Here is a 20,162-nt window from a genome sequence, read left to right on the forward strand (position 1 = left end):
CTGTGCATATTTTCTCCTATTCAGGCACAAGGGCATCAGTAAGGTCAGATTCTGACGCTGGGCTGGCATTTATTAAAATTTTGTGTAAGAAGATAGCATGACAATTTTATGCACCTGTTAGGAATGTGTGTAGCATCAATAGCCAAACTTGTTAAGTAGGAGAGGGTGTTCACACTTTTGGACATGCAGTATATGTCAAGTCATTTTCTATTTTACAATTTTAGCCCCTTTGGCTTACCCTAAAACCATCTATGAAGACCTTAAAAAGCATGTATTCATTATTGAACAGCAAGTAGAGAAAGATCAAAAGAATGTATTAGGGCTTACAAGTATCCTTTGATGCCCTAGAGTTCATTATTTCTACTTGTTATCAACAAATTCAGGGCGGACCCAAAACAGAGCCCAGAGGCACTCCAGATTCAGGTAAAGTGTGGCTGCATAGCTTATCTTCATATACTCGTTACATTTGACACTCTGTGTACATCATGCTGGATCTAAAGGAGAAATAACAAGCATCAAGGGGGCTGACGAGGCATATATCCACCCATTTATGGCACTTCAGTCATGGTTACAGAACCAAACATACAAAGGATTCAATTGATTGATTGATTCGATGACTAGGCTTGTCACTGATTCTGTAGCTTAATGTGGTTTTTAAGTGTAAGTTTAAATGTAGCAAGGTATGGCTTTGCTATTTGCACAGATTTATAGCTAAGAAAGCATAGATTTCTTATGGTACGTGTGGATCTGTCAATTTGTATCCATCATTTATCTTGATGCCAAGCAGTGAAGCTTTCTAATCACAGGAGTGTTTGATTTCTTTCGCAGAGGCAGTGAGATTGACTCACTCAGCAGTTTTTCGTCAAAGTTGTGGTTGGACCTGAACATTTTTGCTTAGCCTCCTTAGTGGAATACCACAGAAGTACTGGACTATAAAGCTCCACAGTACAAAACAGTCAGTGTAAAACAAACTGATTGTGAGTCAAACCACATGTTTGTGGTCTGAGAATAATGTGTAATTGTTGTGCTTTTATCTTTACAATTTGTGCAGTTATCTATGATTTGTAGGCTTGCTTAAAAATTGCAACCCAAATGTTTCACAGATCTTCACAACAGGAACATCGTGGCTTGACTGACATTGTTAATAACTACAAAAGATCACACATGAGTGGTGTGCATCAGCTGACATTCACTGACCTCCACTTGAACCCTGCGGCAAGACATGAACCGTTGCTTTTTAATGATGTTAATAATGTAACATGCATGCATGCACAACCGCGCACAATTCAACAGGACTCAGATGCATAAGGACAGAGTTCAAATCCATGGAAGGCAAAAGCAATAGATCCAGACTTCTATCTCCAATCAAACTCCAATAAAAACTTCTACCTCTTTTGGGAACTGCAAAGCTGAAAAATATATAAAAAAGAAAATATAACTTTCCTCTATAACTTTGTTCATCTCTTGATGGCCCCTTAAAATGGAAGTGTATTTCTGCCACATTAGAAAAAAAAATCATGCTTTGGTAAATCATAATTATGGTATAAAAGGCAAAATGTATGAGATGAAAGTCTAAATTAAGACATACTTTAAAGGTTATAATTATGCGATGAAAAGTCACAGTTATGATGTAAAATGTCATAATTATGGATATAAAAGTTATATTTATTAGATTAAAAATGTAGAAATTATGACAAAAAGTCAAGTAATAAAAAGTAAACTATGTCAATAGAGATAAAAGTCATAATTATTATACAAAATTGACATAAAAGTCCATTTTATTTGTCAAAAATTTGCCATGCTTGTTACTTTTTTCATAACTGACTTTTTATTACATATATTAAACTTTTTGTCATAATTTCAATTTAATATAATTGCAACTTTTTTGACATAATTTACCAAAGTACTGTATGTCTCATATTTTTCTTATGTACCTTTACCATTATTTTCAAACAAACAAACAAACTAATAAATAAATGGGGCAGCATTACATGTCTGATTAAGACTGTTTTCTGTTTTCAGCAGGGGTTAAATTTGGCCTTCTGGAACCTTTGATTTAATAATAATAATAAAACAAAAACGGTTTCTTTGCCATTCCTTGGTGGAGGTCATGTCTTGCCTAGAGCATCAGAATCACATTCAGATTTCAGGGTTTCCCCATGTCTGAAATCCCAGTTCAACCCTTAGTTACTAGTCTGTGCTCACGCAAAGATACAGTGACCAATCTTGGCCAGAGGATCTTGGAATGATCTGTTTCACCTTGTCAGTTCCCACAGGAGCAGAGACACCTTGGTCCATGCCATCCATCACAGGTCACCTAAGAACGTTGACATTTTTTCCATTGGTTCCTCATAGATGTAGGGCAGTGCTGCAGTGCATTTTTGTTCTCAATCACAACCAGCGAAAGGAGAAATGTATTGATTTTTCTCTGCATTTTCACAAATAACACATACTCCTGAAATGGGTCACTGACTATTGCACATTTCAGCTCCCTGTGCGTGTGTTCCTCCATCTTCTCAGCTTTTTATCTATCTTTATCCATCAAAAACAACACTCCAGCCATAGATTTAAAACATGTCACAAACATCTCTGAAAAGGGTTGAATAGGTTGGTGTATGTATTCATCTTAACAAATGAATAATCATATAATATTTTAAACAATTATCATTACCATCAACTGCAATTTGACTAGGAGATTTTGCATTTGAAACCAACACTGTGGTAAAAATGAATAAAAGCGTTCCTAAAATTAAACACTGAAATGTGCTCACTTTAATTAACATTCATATAATATTTAAATAATTAACATTATTATGAACTGCAATTTGACTGGCAGATTTTACACTGGACATTGACCCAACACTGTACCAAATCTGACAGCGTTCATAAAATTAAACATCAAAATGCATTCATTTTAATTAATTAATATTATTTGAAATAAGTAAAATTTTCTTGAACTGCAATTTGATTGGACAAAAAAAAAAAAAAAAGCAAAATATGATGATCCAAATTGTTTTGCAATCTTAACTATGCATATATAACAATATTTTTTTGTAATTTTTTTCCTGCTGTATATCGCAACATGTTCGAAATGTTGAAATCCAACACAAATTCCATATTAAAAGGACACAAGTCTTACCTTATTGACATCCTAAACTTTATTTTACAAAGGTAAGCATTTCATCCCAACCTCAACGAAACAGATTTACAAAGAAATAAAAACATCTTTAAAAGGCCATAAAAAACAACATCCTGTCCTCTAGCAGCATCCAAACTTCCCAGAAATAAACCATTTTATGTTTACAGTTACCTCTCAGCCAAGCTATACACAGTACTGCTGACATGGTACACAAGTACTGCCACATGGAACCATTACTCTTTTTAGTGCAGAAAAGGAAAATACTCTCATTGAAAAAACAATCTTAGGTTAAATAAGCTTAAATAAGAGGGCAAAGGTACAAGACACTTTTCTGAGGTACTTTACACCAACAAGCAAAATTTGGCTTTTATATTAAGTGGTTTACAGGTGCTAGTCTGCATGTACTAGCCCACCCAAGCAAATTCAATCGTTTAATGTCTGTGTTGTTTGGGTAAAACAAAGCCAGTCGGCAGCCTAACGGATAAGAGCAGTGGGCATGGATATTGTAAGCACTTGGACAGTTATATGGATTAACAAAACAACCGAGGGACGATTCTTTAACCACCAGTAACATCAGGCACAAAAAATACTTTTTTTTTATACATAAAAGCATTTGAATACAACCAAATCACACTCAGTGCTAATCTTATTGAACAATTGTGATTACAACATCAGCAAAATTATTGCTACAACCTTTCTCTCAATGTGTTACTTACAAAAACGCATTTTAAAACAGGTATACAGTACACCTAGTCTTGGGGAGCTTTGGACACTAAGGAACGTTGCATCTGGCTGGTCTACATTTCGACAAATGATGGGGGTGGACAGCCACAAAGCCAGGAGTGAACTTGAGTTACGAAGGTTGCTTGAAGATGTTAAGCCCAAGGAACCAAAGAATTTAGAAAGAAATCACGGCTTATTGCATTACATTCACTTTCACGATCATTTTCCCCTTCCAATCCTTATCACATACCTTATTTAATGTCTTACTCTCCCTTTTCTCATTCACATTCTCATGTCCTGCCAACTATGACTTAGTGTGTTAGCCTATTAGCTCTGCACACGTTCACATTCAAATGCTGAAATTTCTCCCCTAACGTCTTCTTTACAGTACGCTGGACTAGTTATCCTTGGGTTATGTAGTTTGCGAAGCACAACAACGGGAAACTATGGACTACTTCAGCTCAAGGTTTCATGTCCATTGTGTTCAGAAACAATTCAGTAAATCTCCTCAGCTGCGCAGCTGCTGTCTGGCTCTCTTCATGCAGTCGAAGGTTGTCTTGACGAAGGTGTTGAACTTGTTCCTGGAGCATAGCCTTGTCTTCTTGCTCCTTTGGAGGATAATAACAAAGCATGTTACAAATAACTACCTTGAGGTGAATGCTGCTAACTGTGCTTGTTCAGCTATGTTAAGGATTTGTTTAAGCATTATGTTTGCACATTAAAGGCCTGTTATTATGTTTGAGACTCTTACCTTCCTTAGGTCATACTGCAGCTGTCGAAGAATGAGCTCCAGCTGGTTAACCTTCCCAGTGAGCAGAGTAGGAGAGCCTTCCCTGTTTGGATGATAGACAGACAGGAACAATTAGGCACACATATGGACAGACAGATGTGCATACAGACACAGACAAATACATAGATAGACAGACAGACATACAGATAGAACGATGGATGGATGGATGCTATCTACATTAGCACTTACCCTGCTGGTAGGGTTGAGGCGTCCACGCATGCCACTCTTCTGTTCAGCTCCTCAGAGAGCTCCAGAACCTGCTTGGTCTGCTCTTCTTCAGTCAGAGAACTCAGAGAGGTCGCAGTCTGATCTAAAAGTGAGCAAAGAATTATTCTGTTAGAAATTCAAGTCGAAACATCCATTATCAAATCTATAAAGGGCGGTAACCGCCTAAGAGTGTGCAGTGTGTCGTGTTTACAATGTTTATCATTTAATATAAGCCGCTGCATATTGTAAATCTATTATAAAACAACTGTTTATCACTCAACAGCAATGCACAGAAAAAAAAACACAAGCAGGAAATCCCTAAAGGCAGGAAACATGGTACTTCATACTGCTTCTGTTGAGGTGATACAGGCTGATGTTTCAGGTAGGAGCTCTGAGCAACACCCAGAGAAAAGCTTATTAAATATGATCCTCCTTTTCAGCTCTTTCTGAGGTGTTAGAGCGAACTGTTAACCAGCTTCAACAGAGCAAGGTGTTAATTAAGTGGGGAACGGAGCTAACGCAGCAGAAGGGTTAATGGCGAGACGGAAGCGGGGTTCACACCCTTTCAGGTGAGTTTAGCATTACACTGTCAGTCGGGCATATCATTAAGCATTCAAGATCTAGAACAGACCGATATAGTGCCTTTACTTCCGCTGAGAGGGCAAAAGGGGGGTGCAACTGTCAAATGTGCTACTTGTTGTACCTAAAACAAAACTATTTAGATCCATTTTTAAATGCCAATGTCTGCTCACTGATAGCAAAAGATGGACCAACTGTTAATAATTGTTTTTTATTGTTTTTATTGAGCTTAAATTAGAATTTACCCCATATCACTGGCATGTAACTGTCTAGATCTGTTTTTAAATACCAATTTCTATTCACTGATGTTCCAAAGATGGACTAAATGTTCATGTTTTTTATTGTTTTTATGGAGTTATAATTTGAATTTATCCCATATCACTGACATAATGGGCATTTTGCATTTGGAAAAAAATAACGCCGTTTTTAAACCATTTTCTATTCATTTATAGCAAAAATGGACCAGAAGTTGTTTTTTTTTAATTCTTTTTATGGAGTTTTAATTTGAATTTACCCCATATTACGGACATAAAATGTGTTTTGCACTTGAATAAAACAAAACTATCTAGATCCATTTTTAAATACCAATTTCTACTGACTGATAGCAAAATATGGACCAAAAGTTGATAAATATACTGTATGCTTTCTATTGTTTTCATTTAGCTTTAATTTTAATTTACCCCAATATCACTGACATAAAAGTTTTGTTTTATGCAAAAAAAACACAATCTAGGTCAATTTTAAATATTATTTTCTACTTACTGATAGCAAAAGATGGACCAAAAGTTAATACATGCTTTTTTTTTTAATTGACCTTTAATTTGAATGTTGAATGATTTTTACTCTGCAAAACATGGACCAAAAGTTAATAAATATATGTTTTTATAGAGCTTTTATTTGGATTCACGCCACATCACTGACATAAAGGTTGAACGAGTAGAAACATGTAGGTGTGGTCTTAGAAGTGGAGAATTCCTTTTGTTTCTTTATAAAGACCTACAAGCTATTTGTTAACAAGAATGCATGTCACGACCCTTTATATATATATTCAACATACCGTGTGCAATCTCACAAGATGTTCACCTGCCATTGTTTCGTCAAATGCCGAGCTAAAAGCGTTCATGAGGTTCCTTTAAGAACTCTCATCTCTTCTAACACCTTTCAGCACTTCCTCCACCCCCCTCTCTCATTTCATTTCATTAACAGTCTCACAGTTAGGGGTGTCGTCGGAGCCAGAGTTGAACAGACAGATAATTATTAGCGCTCCTAACAAAAATGAGCACAAAGCAGCACATGAAAATCAACGATGTAAGCTCGGCTCCTCCCCACCTCCTTCTAGTTAGCACCCAAACCCTGAGGCAAAAGCTAACTTAATAATTTCTCCCACCATGAAACATTTGTCTGATATTTGTCACTATTTCGGGACGGAGCTGCACACTCATTCCATTTTTCATATCCGTCAGGTCCCAAGAGCGAGGCTCTAAGGAGTTGCGAGAAAAACCTTAGGGGGAGCCCGCACACCGGCTGCCTCGCCGGACGCCCCTCCAGCCAATCAAAGCCATCTACCATGTACCCACCCCCCCGTTCCACATGCAGATCAGAAGGAAATTCTCAGTTCAAGAAGAGCTGTGCCGTGCCCTCGCCAACATTCTCCATGGTCTCCACAGCGACCGGTTGAAGGTGAGGGAACAGCTGTAATTGCACACGAGTAAAAGCGTCCAAAACCCAAAATGTGTAATTACAGCGAGCAACGGTTTGAGTCATTTCCCTAAGTGGTGTCTTGCTGGGCTCACATTGTGATAATGGCTTAATTTCTTCATGCTCAAAATACATTCTCCGCTCCTAATTAGCACCTTGCGGAACAATGCGCCTTTAGGCAGTCACAGGAAATGAATGGGAAAAAAATAGAGACGTGGTGATTTCGACATGGTCAAGAGCAGTGTTGTGCAACCTTCAGTTAACTTTGTTAATGGCATGGGAGAGCGGCTAAAGCTTTGTGCTGAGGGAAAACCTTGGTCAAAACAATTCAAATAATAGGGCAATAAGGCATTTTAAGGTTTTTGTTATTTTCAATACTTCTCTAGCCCATAGTGAATACACTGAGCTCCAAAAATTTAAAAGGATGAATAAAAAAAATTTATTTGCACATGCTGTGTGCATTGTCTTAGCTCCCAATTCACTAAAGGAATTATGCAAATCAGGTAAAGACACAAACACACACCAAAAAAATTGTACTCTTACTTTACTGGGACAGAATACATTACCATTCATAAGTTTGGGGTTAGTAAGATTTTTTTTATTATTAATACTTTTATTTAGCAAAGATGCATAAAAATTGACAGTCAAGACTTTTATAATGTTACAATTTCTATTTCGAATAAATTGCTTTCTTTTTAACTTTCTATTTATCAGCATATTCAAATGATTTCTGAAGGATTATGTGACACTGAAGACTAATGATGCTGTAAATTCAGCCTTGCTATCACAGAAATAAATGACAATTTAAAATATATTAAAATGGAAACAGCTATTTTAAATTGTAATAATATTTCACAGTATTATACTGTTTTTACTGTACTTTATAAAATAAATGTAGCCTTAGTGAGCATAAGAGACTTCTGTCAAAAAATCTTACAGACCCCTACATTTTTAGCTAACAATGCTGACCTTTGTGAATAAGGCAAATTTTATCATGAGCCTCATTTGCATTAAAAAAGGCATGTTTGAGCTCAAAGGATTGCCAATGACTCAATTTAAATATTTACTGTACAGTGTTATTTAAGCTAGTGCCTGGTAATGCTGAACTAGTTAGTAGGAAAGATTTTTGTGCTAAAATACTCTGTGCAGTTGAATGAATCTGCCCCATAGTCTTTGTCAGACAAGAAAACATTGGACTGCATTTGTCTGGTACAAAAATATCCATAGAGTCAAAGGGTCAGTGCTGTCCCTGTGGAAAAAAATACCCAGTAGTTGTTCATTCCACAACAATGAGCAACGAGTTTATGATCACAAAGCTTGCTAAGCTGGTCAAGACCGTACTCAGCTGTGAATATGGTGTTTCTCAGTGACAAACCAGCATATTTAGTGTATATGACGGAAGCTTGTACCTTCAAAAGCCCGCGCGGCATCCACAAGATGTGACCAGTCGAGACCAGAACAGGGGTCAGGCAGGGGCATCATACCAGTGTCCGCCAGCTTGGCCTTGTCGGCCAGTGAGCCGTCAGAGAACCAGAGCTCATCTGCTGAGACAGCACACATAGTTCATTAGAGGACAGTCAGAGTGCATGTTTAGATGGGACCCATCCCCCATTCTCACAGCCTAAACGCCATCTCACCAGTCTATATAGAATCAGACTTTACTGGAGATTTTACCATTTCAACATTCCAGCATCATACTGAGACTTCTATGTTTATTTATTTTGTCTCTATTTCTTCATGATTCAGTTATTTTCTCTTGTGAACAGTCACCCAGTTGGAAGTCCCATTCGTAAACCATTTTACTTCTGCAACATGATGTATCTCGGAGGGATTTTTTTTAAATTTTTTAAATCACTTCATCCATCAATTGATTGGTTATTATAAGTTATATCAGAAAGGAGCTAAATCTGCACACTGGTTTGCTAAAATAATGCTTAAACAGTCATATGCCATATAATGAATAATAATAATAATAATAATAATAATAATAATACGTAATATTATTAACATTATTTTTTTTTTAAAGGCCACAAGGCCTACGTTGCATCCATGAAAAAGTCATTTCTGAGAAAGAGAACAATTTTATTTTGATTAAACATTATGAAGACATTTTAATTTGGAATAATGTGCACCACTGAATCATTCACAGTAAGAGCAGGAACATCGATTAGGAAAGTCAAAAATGCTCCAATCTGATTCCATGTTGACTTTAAAGTGCTATATGAACAGAACATTCTCTGACCTAAATGTGCCTTTACTAAATAATTTAACTCATGAGAGACTACAATTACACTTGAACCACTCATTATGGATATAATGATCAGTTCGATTAAGAGGAAAGTGAGACAGTCACTAAGGACACAACTGAAGGGACCTGACCGCTGCATAAACTACATTAAACATTCATCCACGGGCAGAGATTTCAGCTTGACAGAAAAGCAGTTGCCGCTGCTCAACAGCCAAGGGCCAAAGGGCAGCTTTACCCACAATTCAATGTACTTATGGTGAAAGACTCAAACACGGCAAGTTACAGAAGCAGAGTAAAATTAGCTCTAGGTGACCAATAGAGCACATGTACGCGAATTCACACAAAGTCTGCTCATGCAGGCAGACAGACAGGCCTCGCCTGAGAGCAGAGAGGTGAAAGTGATTTGAATAATGAATGAAGGTGGCTGGCTTAGAGTTCTGCTATAATGAGAAAGGAACTGTACGTTTCAGACAGCTGGAGAACAGCTCAAGTGTCTGTATGCGAAACACGCCAAGAGGCATTTGGGCCGTTCACACAGGACGTGTTCTTGTGTTCCATATGTGCTATTTATTGCTATTTCACTTGTAGGTCTACATAAACATGCATTATATGGTCTTGCTAATTTTTCAGCATCCTATACCACAAGTGCGGTGTTTCTAAAAGTAGTAAAGTTAGAAAATAGTTCCACTATTACATCCACTAATATTTCATAAATAATTTTACAAGAAATATAATTAAAAAAATGTGGATAAAAAAAACTTATTTGGGAAATTCATTTTAATTAGCAGAAAATAGTTCCCAATTTTGGGAATGTTGTAAAAAAATATTTGAACAAAAAATACATTTTCCAAAAAGTGCATTAGGCAAACTTTGTATTTTTTGTAAAAAACACAGTATTTTTGTATGCATGTGTGTGTATATATATATATATATATATATATATAACGTTTTTAATGCTTGGAAATTGTATTTCTTGTTTTAAAAATATTTCATTTCCAAAATACACATAGAAACAAAATTCAATTTAATTAACAGAAGATAGCCCCCCATTTTGGGAATACTGATTTGTTTTTTTTAAGACGTCAAAAAAAAAAAAAAAAGAGCAACTGTCTCAAGGATTGTCTAAAACACTAACGTAAAACATTTTTTGCCGCTTGCTAGCAAACATGATGTTCATCAATTTTCCCTGAAAATCACGATTCCTCTTAAACACGAGATAGAAACATTGCTTTAATCCCATATCATCTTTGCAATATTCAAATTTTTCGCTTAGATGGAAGCATAGCTTAGCAATTGTGTACATAGAAGTTAAACATCCCATGAACGTGCCTTCTGTTCAATTGCGTCACGTTCCAGATGTTTAACGCATGAACACGTCCAGCTTTCAGTGACCAGTCCAGCATACTTACACAAAAATCATGCTATTATAATGATTTTCCTATTACAGCACACTCTTCATCCTACTAGAATATTTCAGTAGACATATTATAGTATGATTAGCACAAAGTCTCTTGAGCATTAGCAGTAGATTTATAGTATAATTTCTTGCTTCATTACTAAGTACAACATTAAAGTCTGCAGAGGATACAATTACAGTACCAGGAAGGAATGTGGTGAGCTTACCAAGGAGATGGAAAAAATCTGTTATAGGCCAACAAAAAAGCTCATTTATTCCAATATCATCAAGCATGTCTTAGTGCTGGCAATCCAAGCGTTTACATTATATGTACAGCTGATACTCTAATGCATTCTGGGATAAAGTGGACAGCATATTGAGGCCAGACTATATATAAACGTAACATGTGATCCTTAAAACAATGTTGGCGTCATTGATATGGTAACGACATCTGCGAGCACTCACTTTTGAGCTGACGGGCAGCGTGGTTAAGACCCATGCGAGGTGGTAGGGTGCTGTGGTAGGGCAGGGTGCTACTGAACAGGATGTCGTTGGGCACAGCCTGGTCCAGCATGGAGCTACGAGAGCTAGCTAAGGACAGCACCCTCCGGTGGCTGCTGCACAAGCTCTCGTCTGAGAGCGTCCGGTACAGGGAGCGGCGTGGAGACTGACCGACAAGTGGTATCTGAAGTTAACACAAAAAGCAGAGATAGAGGAGAAGGAAAGAGATGGATGGGACAGAAATAGAAGAAGACGGGTAACAGGAAGACAAAGAGAAAGCAGAGAGACAGAGTGGGAGAGGGGGAAGCAAAGATATTATTCATCAGAATATGATTATGTGAAAGGCACTGCAATGTTGTTAATAAAACAGCCGTGGCAATAAAGCACATATCACTTAATTGAATCGTGGGAGAGAGGTGGGGGGTGGAGAGCAGGAGGAGGGTGAGCTAAGGGAACATGAGACTCAGCTGGAGACCAATCAGCAGTCGGAGTGAGTGACTGTGGGTCTGTGAATCAGAACTATTAGAGTCATGGCGCTCTCATCAATAATGCAGGCGCGATGGACACGGCCCTCACGGGGGTTCTACGGGGGGGGGAAAAAAATGAACACTACACTGTAGTATTAATGTTTGTGCAGAGTGAGACCGCTTACAACATTGAACTATGGATTCCTATTTTATTAAATGTCGTAACAACAACAACAACAATAATAATAATCTAAAACAATAACATCACTTATTATAATCTAATTTCATCTAATGTCACTGGAATATATTATTTCTATTAACAATGATGACAATGATGATGATGATGATTATTATTATTATCATCAACATTATTATTATCATTATTATAATTAGTATTATCAACAAGTCTTCTAAGATGACTGGAAAATATGTTATTATTATTATCATCATCATCATCATCAATAACAACAACATAATTTTTCCAGTTAACTGAAATGACAATAATATTTTTTTTAAATGATAATAATGACAATAAAATCATAATAATAAGAACATCAACAAGAACAAGAACAATATCAATGCTAATAACATTATTATTAACAAAAACATTTTCCAGTTAACTTAATAATAATAATAATCTTTTCCCATAGCTAATGTAGTAATACATATTATTAATAATAATATCAAAATGTATTATTAATAACAATGCATTAACTAATTTTAAAGAATTACAGTAGTGTGTTGTCTAGGAATTTCATAATTTGGATTTCGTTTCAAATTAACACTTGTGTATGTTTGCATTATGCCTTTGGCTTTCTCACTGGGGGTTTGTGAGGCATTATTCTTTGTAAAGCTGCTTTGAAACAATACGATTTGTGAAAAGTGCTATGCAAATGAAGCAAATTAAAGCTTACAGTGAGACTAACACACATGTAGAGCGTGTGGGCATATGCAGCTTTATAATCCACACTGCTGTGAGCAGATCAGGTGAGGAAAATGACTGATTGTTGTGACCTCGTTTCCTTTAGACACTTCCATTAGTCAACCAAACGGCTGTTACCCAGGCTGCTGAGTGGTTAGTTGATTTGCTTGTCATTGTAACACACCAGTGAATAATTAGTTTAGTGCAAAACATGTTTAAAATGTATAATTCCTTTGTTTTTCAGCATTGCTTTAACATGTCCTAACTACAGCAGCACTTGCTCACTGCATTACTCAACCTCCAGGGCTTAGCTCTACACTCACCTTGCCTCGACCTGCCTGCCCCGGGGGACTGTTGGGTAGAAGCATCCTGAGGAAGGCCTCCTTAGAGAGCGTCTGGAGCTTCTCACCAGCACTGTTAACCACCTGGAATGGGTCTCTCAAATAGAGCCCCCTGAGAGAGAGACATGGAGGCAAAGGAGGAGAGAAAGCACAAAAATGAAACAGATTAGACAAAAAAAGAGACATTAGCAGCAGGTTTTGCTGTAGTATCAATCTAAAGTGAACTGTGCCTCCTCTGTAAGTGTTCTTTGTAAAGGTGCTACAGACAAAACATTCCAAGGACTACAAGGATGCGGTTACATTAGTGATGAAACTGATTAGTGAGGATTATGGGCCATTGAGTAAGGAATAGCCTTCACACAGTCATGACGTGACTAATCAGGGAACAAATCAAAACAGATCATTGACTCATGTGATCTGAAAGGAATAGTTCACCCAAAAATAAAAATTTGTCAGTTTACTCACACTCCTGTTGTTTCAAACCCACATTATGAATTCTTAGTGAATTTTTAAACCATATCCTGGTCGGGCACTTTTTAATATAACAAAAGTGAATGAGGACTAGAACTGTCAAGTTTCAAAATTATGGAAAAAAAAACATAAACGTTCACACCATTTCTTGTCTTTTGATGCCATACAAAAGCTTTATGTGAGGAACATACCAAAATCTAATATTTTAATATTCTGATTCTCCTCAGCAGAGTAACAATGTCTGATTTATGAATAGATCTTTATTTTAAAGTCAGATCCTTTCAATTAATCACTTGACGTAGTTCACCAAACAGGTCTTAGGATACTTTTATATTGCTTATGCATTATTTTTTGAAGCTTGAAAGCTCAAGTCCAATTCATTGTAACTGAACATTATTTAAAATCTCTCCTTTTGTGTTTTACAGAAGAAAAAAAGTCACATAGGTTTGGAATGACATGAGGGTGTGTTAAAGATAACAGAATGTTTATTTTTGTGTGAACAGTCCCTTTAAAGGTATATAGAGTACCATTTTTACAGGACAAGAGGGAAGGAACAACACAGTGAACAATTCAGGGCCAGGTAATGATTTAGCTACCTTGATTTCCTCAACAGTGTCTTTAGGAGTAAAGACAACAAAGCCTCTGACCGACTGAGGCAGCAACAAAGAGGGGAAAAATGATTACACAAAGCTTTGAATCGATTCAGCGTCCATTTAGTTTTTAAACCTGACAAGAAAAATATGAATTTCCATCAAATATTGTTTGCGTCAGGAAAACGTCAGCATTCCCTGGTGAGCTTGTCAATCAAATCAAGTCTCTGCTTTAATCGTCAGAGAAACATTTATCAGGCCTTCAGTCTGATAATGTGAAGTGGCAGGTGTCAAGTAGATTCTGTCTGGATTCTGTTCGATGGAGGTTACATAATGTCTGTTGACATCGATCATCTCTGAGATGCTGCCAGCAAGAGATGTGTAACTGACCTAAAAGGTTTTCCGAATGTCACTGCTATGCAGAGGTACTGGTCAATGCATTTGTTAAACAAAAAAAGCAACATGATTTAATCTCACTATGAACTCTTCTCTAGCTCCAACGTTACATAAGGTACATAAAACATTAAGTGCTACTTACCTGAAGTCTCTAGCTTGCCCTTGCTCCTCCAGTAAGTGGTCATTTTCTCCTTTCTTCCAGCCAGTCAAATACTTCTCGCCATGTGACTGACAGCTAAGTGAATGCTTTTCCCGCCCTCCAATTGGAGTCGTGTCCGTAGGAGAGATAATGTAGATTTTTGAGGGCTCAATGGAGTTGGAGTTCTTCGAACAGCGTTCAGAGGGGCTTCCAGAATGACGAGAACCACTGGGGGGAAGAAGGGGACCAAAATGATTAAATAACTAATTTATCATGTAATAGTGATGCCTGCCTTAGTAAGAACCATTAATTATCAGGTTTTAAGAGCATTCTTGTCAAGGCAAGAACATGGGAAAAAGTAAAAATGACTTCCGAAACAGCAATAAACGGTACAGCTGCTTCCACTCTGCCTCTGTGTTATTTTAGTATTATTTATAAACTATTATAGTAATTATTCATATTTGTAACTAGGTTTTCTTTTCATATATTCATTTTAAATTTAAGTTTTAGTAATTTTGTCATTTTTATACATTCATTTAATTAATAAATTACTTATTTCAGTTAGTTGCCAAGTTTTTCATCTAATATTTCTATTTTATTTTAGCATTATTTCAATTGCTGAAAACGATTTTGAACAGTTTTAGTTAACAATAACAACACTGTGCACAACAAGATATTTCTGCTATGTTGTTAAACCACCAATTTCATAGAACAGGAGTCCAACTTAAAAAGGTAAAAAAACAAAATAATTAAAAAAAACAAAAGGGATTGCGGTGGAAAACGCTGCAGAGCTGATGAGATGGTGTTTGGCTGTTTGTGTCAAATCACCTCAGCCCTACAAACTCAAATCATTTTGACCTTAGCAAGCTCTCCATCTGCATCTGTCTGTGTTCAGACCTGTAACAACAAAGCTGAATACAGAAATACCTTTTCATTGTATAACTGACCTAAGCTGATCCACGAGAACAAGACATGATGTTTGCTCTTCTTTGAAAGCATTATATGCCAGAATAGAATGGTAATAACATAAGATCTTAGCTTTCGTTGTTTTTACTTCAGGCAACTGAATCAGGCAACTATAATCCTCATTATTTTTGCTGATATTTGTTAATATTTGTCTCTTAATGTTACTGCCAGGATAGAAGAAGAAGGCCTGTGTAATTATGGACATCAGTCTAAAAGTGTGCAGCAGCAGAAAATGAAAGCCAAAAATTAAAGAACTAGGCAAATGTTGAATGAGTAGTCAAGCATGATCCAAACATTTTCCAAAAATCTATAATAATTTTTCGCTCTCCTTCTCATCTCACCTAGAAAGAGAGGAGATCTCACTCAGATCTCCGGTGCTGCCATCCGTGGTATGACCGGTGGGTGTAGCGGGAACATATCCTTGAGACAGGAACATCTTTGCCCTTCCTTCATCTGTCTCACCATCCTCATGGTATTCCAGAGGCCATGGGAGTCCCGTCTCAACCCTCCCATCCCTCACGACCATCCGTGAGGGTCCCACTCCAGTCAGGGGCAGGGCAGGAGGTGGAGGAGGCATGCAGGGTGCTGTATCTATGCCGCTGTCAGTAGACGCCCCCTTTATGTAGGTGAGACCCAGGGACTCTGGATCCATCGGGTCTCCAGAACCAAAATGTTTCTCGTCGCTGCCGCTAGAAGCATTGCTGGAGAGGGTGTTGTTACTGGAGTGGCTGGAGCAATGACTGTGGCAGCTCTTCTCGCGGGTCTGGAAAATTATAGAAGATGACCGAGTGTTATGGTAGAAAAAAATGAAATACACTACAGTGCAAAAGTTTGGGGTTGGTAAGATTTGTAATGTTTTTGAAAGAAGTCTATGCTCAACAGGGCTGCATTTATTATATCAAAAATACATTTATAAAATGTTTCAAAGTCGTAAATAAAACCAAGATTACTGGAGCAAGTTTTACAAGAAAATACTATTTCAAACTTTCTAATAATTTCACATTTAATTCAATGTTTTACTTGTTGTTTCTTTGTAATTATTTGTGAAATTTACTAGCAAGTGAAAATTATTTCAAAGTAAATCCTACACAATTTTTCATCAGGGTATTGTGAAATATTTATTAAATTCACTGAATTTTCTATTTTTATGACCTGAACTAGGCAAGGCAAGCAAACCCTTTTATCAAAACGCAACATATGTTTATTTCTTGGTGAACCTATAGCCCAACAAAAATGGATGAAAGAAGACCCCCCGAGCGCTGATGTGCATTTAGCAGAGCAATAACAGCAACACATAGAAGAACCAGCACTGCACCATTACCACCTACTGTAACCAATCTCATGGTAAATTAATAATTGATTATTCTGTTAAATTGCATGGTCTAAATTTATGCCCTTTCAAATGAATGGATAGTGGATGATTTTTAAACTTTAATGCATGGTTTGCTTTGGAAGATCTATGGTGCACTATTTCCAAATGTCCCCTCTGGCTAAAGGCAATGTGGTCAATACACTACTGCAAAACGCCGTCAGTTCTGTGAATCACGGAATGGAGGAATGTAGGGCTTTGCATAAGTAATATGAGATAAACATGACCCAAAAATTTACTTCTTGCTGCTAGCATCAACATAGGCTGCAAGCAGCAAGGGTAGGGTGACCTTTTCGCACTTGATAAATCAGGTGGATTTGTACTTAACCTGATGCACATGCTCCTGATGTTGGATCTCTCTAGCGCACAACACGAGAGAATGTACAGTGTCGTGTCCTGTAACTGGCGTCCAGTTTCTTACGTTAATTCCCACAGGGATTGCATGACTGGATGTGACACTATGAGCCATCTGCCATAGATGCCAACCCCTCTTTACTCCAAACCAATGACCTCCCCGCCACAACTACCCAACCACATGGAGAAATGTGGTGCATTTGCAGCGCTGCCAACTACACGTTCCTGACTAATGAGGTCACTGCACCCATCAGCCACATATAAACACAGAAACACTTGCACCGACACATGCACTCACTTAGCATATGTTCCTGTTGCTGTACAGTACAAGACATTTACTGTATCTTAAAAGACATTCACGCTCCAATAACCAAAAGTTAATATGTAAACTAGGAAATTGATGTCTGGAATGATGTAAACGTAGACAAGAGGAGTAATACAAGTCCTAGCACTATTAAAAAAATTATTAGTCCTATCCATTCAGAGGAATGGATCTAACAGTTTTATAGTTCAATTGACTGATCACTTACCCGAGGGAATTTACCAGGTGATTCTTTCGTCCCCTGTCTCTGTAGACCTCGGTTCAGGATCTTGGTGGATGGGATGTGCCACTTGGCTTCAGGAACACAAGGCGATCCTGGAAATCATGGATGTGATGTTACATGACATTGATTGGAGCGCTGTGCATTTAAAACTGATTAGTTAATCTTAACCAAATGATTTACAGAAAAGAATTGTCTCAAGTTATTTAATGCAGCTTGTTAACTTCAGTCAATTAAAGTGGGTAAATCAATTCTATAAGTCATTTAAAAGTAATGTAGTTTAATCCTTATTGGTACTTGAGAAAAACAATTCTTCCATACCGGCAGATCGTGTCCTCTCCATCTTGTGCTCTATATCCCTGTGCCCGTCTGCCTCTTTTTCTTCTGGTTGGTCATGAAGGGTAGGTGATTGCAATCTATTGGACAAATAGAGTGTAATGGTCCACTGGCATTATTCATTAGTGTTATTTCGATTTTACTACCCAAGGATGTTGTATAAGCCTCATGAATGCATTTCATATGGAGAGTAAACGTGGCTCATTGTCTTAAAGGGGTCATATTGTAAAAAAATTTCCTTGATCATTTGAGGTATGAAAAAGATATGAAAAAAAATGTCTAATTTTGCAATTCATCAATTTCCAGAAAAGTATATCAACACATTCACATGTCAACAATGACTATATATTAGTCAGCAAATTTGATTAATTCTGTCTCATTCCGTGTTTTAATTAATGAGGAAGATAAATACTTAAATACCAGAAGAGTATCAATATCAGTAACAAGTATCCTGCTTTAACATTCAGAAAAATGGCTGTGATTTGTTTTTGCAAAGTCTCTGATCTCTGAAAACCTCCTATTGTTGTGTGTCTGTCTGTGAATGAACAGCTGATGTTCACATAGCTCGTCATGAAATATTAGCTCATTCTGGACATGACAGAAAAGAGTCTAATCTTCTACTCTAATTCTGTTTGTACCAAAGATTTGCACCAAATCTCATATGATTAGACTCTTGTGATAAACTCTAAACCTGCTGGGCTCTTTGGTTTCTGAGTTACAAGGCTGCTTCGAACAGAAACTCATTACCCATCATAACTGGCTTTCTGGGCCCATGTGCCGCAAGGACCGGGGTCACTGGAGGTTGATTGGTTACTGGGAGAACTGCAGTAGTGCTGTCCGGGATTTCCAGATGGACTCTGAACCATCTCGAAGTGCTGCAATACCCTGCAAAGCAAACACAGGGTAGAAGCTCATTAATCAAAGCTCTGGTGGCAAAAGCAATGAGAGCGCTATAGCAAGACTCATTCATATTCTGGACCGGAGGGAGGAAACACTGTCAAAAAAAAAAAAAAGTGGTGGAGCAGATTCTATTCATAGCAGGACCCCGTGTCTCTAGGGCTGGGGAACGTCTGCGCATTCCAGGGGGGAAATAAGAGAAACATACTCCAGGAAGGAATGACAGACCATGTGCAACACGGATCCCAGCAGAGGACGAGATGACAGCTTGGGTGAAGAGGCCGCAAAGGTGTGTGCATTTCAGACAAGGTGAAGACACAAGCATGCAACACACAGTCACTCAATTGCACAAGACGACACGCATTATGAAGAGATCCCAATTCTACAGCACCCGAAAATCAAGTTCCCAATTAGCTCACCCTGAAAGGCGTCTCCTGAGAAATACGAAAGCATGAATTGATGCCACACCAGACTAGAACATAATCATTCTGAACTTTTTTCCTTCCTCTAATCCACAGGGTGGCATGTGTCATCCTTAATAGCCTCTATGTGCTCCCTTTTGGGCTTTCCCAGTGGAAAAGTCAGCAGAGAAGTGTCTGGATAATCAAACATCACCGTTATGAATCATTGTTTCTTAAAGTTCCTGATGCTGAGCCCGATAAAAAAACAGGTGTTGCTTTTTGTTAACTGTCCTGACACATTGACAGTGGCGACCAAATACAGAATAGCTTGTACTGAGATTATACTGAAAATACTGTATTTTCTCTTAGGCTTAACATTTGGACTCCATTCAAATGTATTTAGGAAACTTTTTTGGGTGAATGTGCCAAAAATGTCATATCATAGCAAAAACATCAGCCATATTCTCTCTATACATATATTAATAATATATTACTTAAATTTTATATTTCATATAAAAGGAACATTTGTGAAGCAGAATTGTAAGTATTTATATGAAGGTTTTATTGAATTAAATTTATTTAATTTTAATAATTTATAAAATCTGGTTTAAAAAAAACAAACAGGATTCATAAATTACTATAGTAATCAGAATTAGATTTTTCTGCATTAAGGAGAATGGGGGGGGGGGG

The 20,162-nt window shown here is 37.4% G+C and overlaps 1 protein-coding gene across 2 annotated transcripts in view; it reads right to left on the bottom strand.

The window, feature by feature from the left end:
• Positions 1-3,143: 3,143 nt before the first annotated feature.
• The window catches only part of LOC107695057 (signal-induced proliferation-associated 1-like protein 2), an 85,656-nt gene continuing 68,637 nt past the window's right edge, over positions 3,144-20,162 (bottom strand). The window contains exons 11-22 of one of the 2 annotated variants that reach the window (XM_016494842.1): positions 18,922-19,059; positions 18,160-18,254; positions 17,827-17,933; positions 15,915-16,336; positions 14,611-14,835; positions 14,079-14,132; positions 12,994-13,123; positions 11,246-11,465; positions 8,546-8,677; positions 4,842-4,962; positions 4,614-4,695; positions 3,144-4,470 (exon numbers count right to left, since the gene is read on the bottom strand). In XM_016494842.1, coding sequence (XP_016350328.1) covers positions 4,324-4,470; positions 4,614-4,695; positions 4,842-4,962; positions 8,546-8,677; positions 11,246-11,465; positions 12,994-13,123; positions 14,079-14,132; positions 14,611-14,835; positions 15,915-16,336; positions 17,827-17,933; positions 18,160-18,254; positions 18,922-19,059 — 1,873 coding nt within the window. In that variant the 3' untranslated portion in view covers positions 3,144-4,323. The remainder of the gene's footprint in view (positions 4,471-4,613; positions 4,696-4,841; positions 4,963-8,545; positions 8,678-11,245; positions 11,466-12,993; positions 13,124-14,078; positions 14,133-14,610; positions 14,836-15,914; positions 16,337-17,826; positions 17,934-18,159; positions 18,255-18,921; positions 19,060-20,162) is intronic. The other variant, XM_016494843.1, reaches the window with a different exon arrangement.

This window comes from Sinocyclocheilus anshuiensis, unplaced genomic scaffold (genome assembly GCF_001515605.1).
Source record: "Sinocyclocheilus anshuiensis isolate Anshui unplaced genomic scaffold, SAMN03320099.WGS_v1.1 scaffold26, whole genome shotgun sequence".
NCBI classification, from domain to species: Eukaryota; Metazoa; Chordata; class Actinopteri; order Cypriniformes; family Cyprinidae; genus Sinocyclocheilus; species Sinocyclocheilus anshuiensis.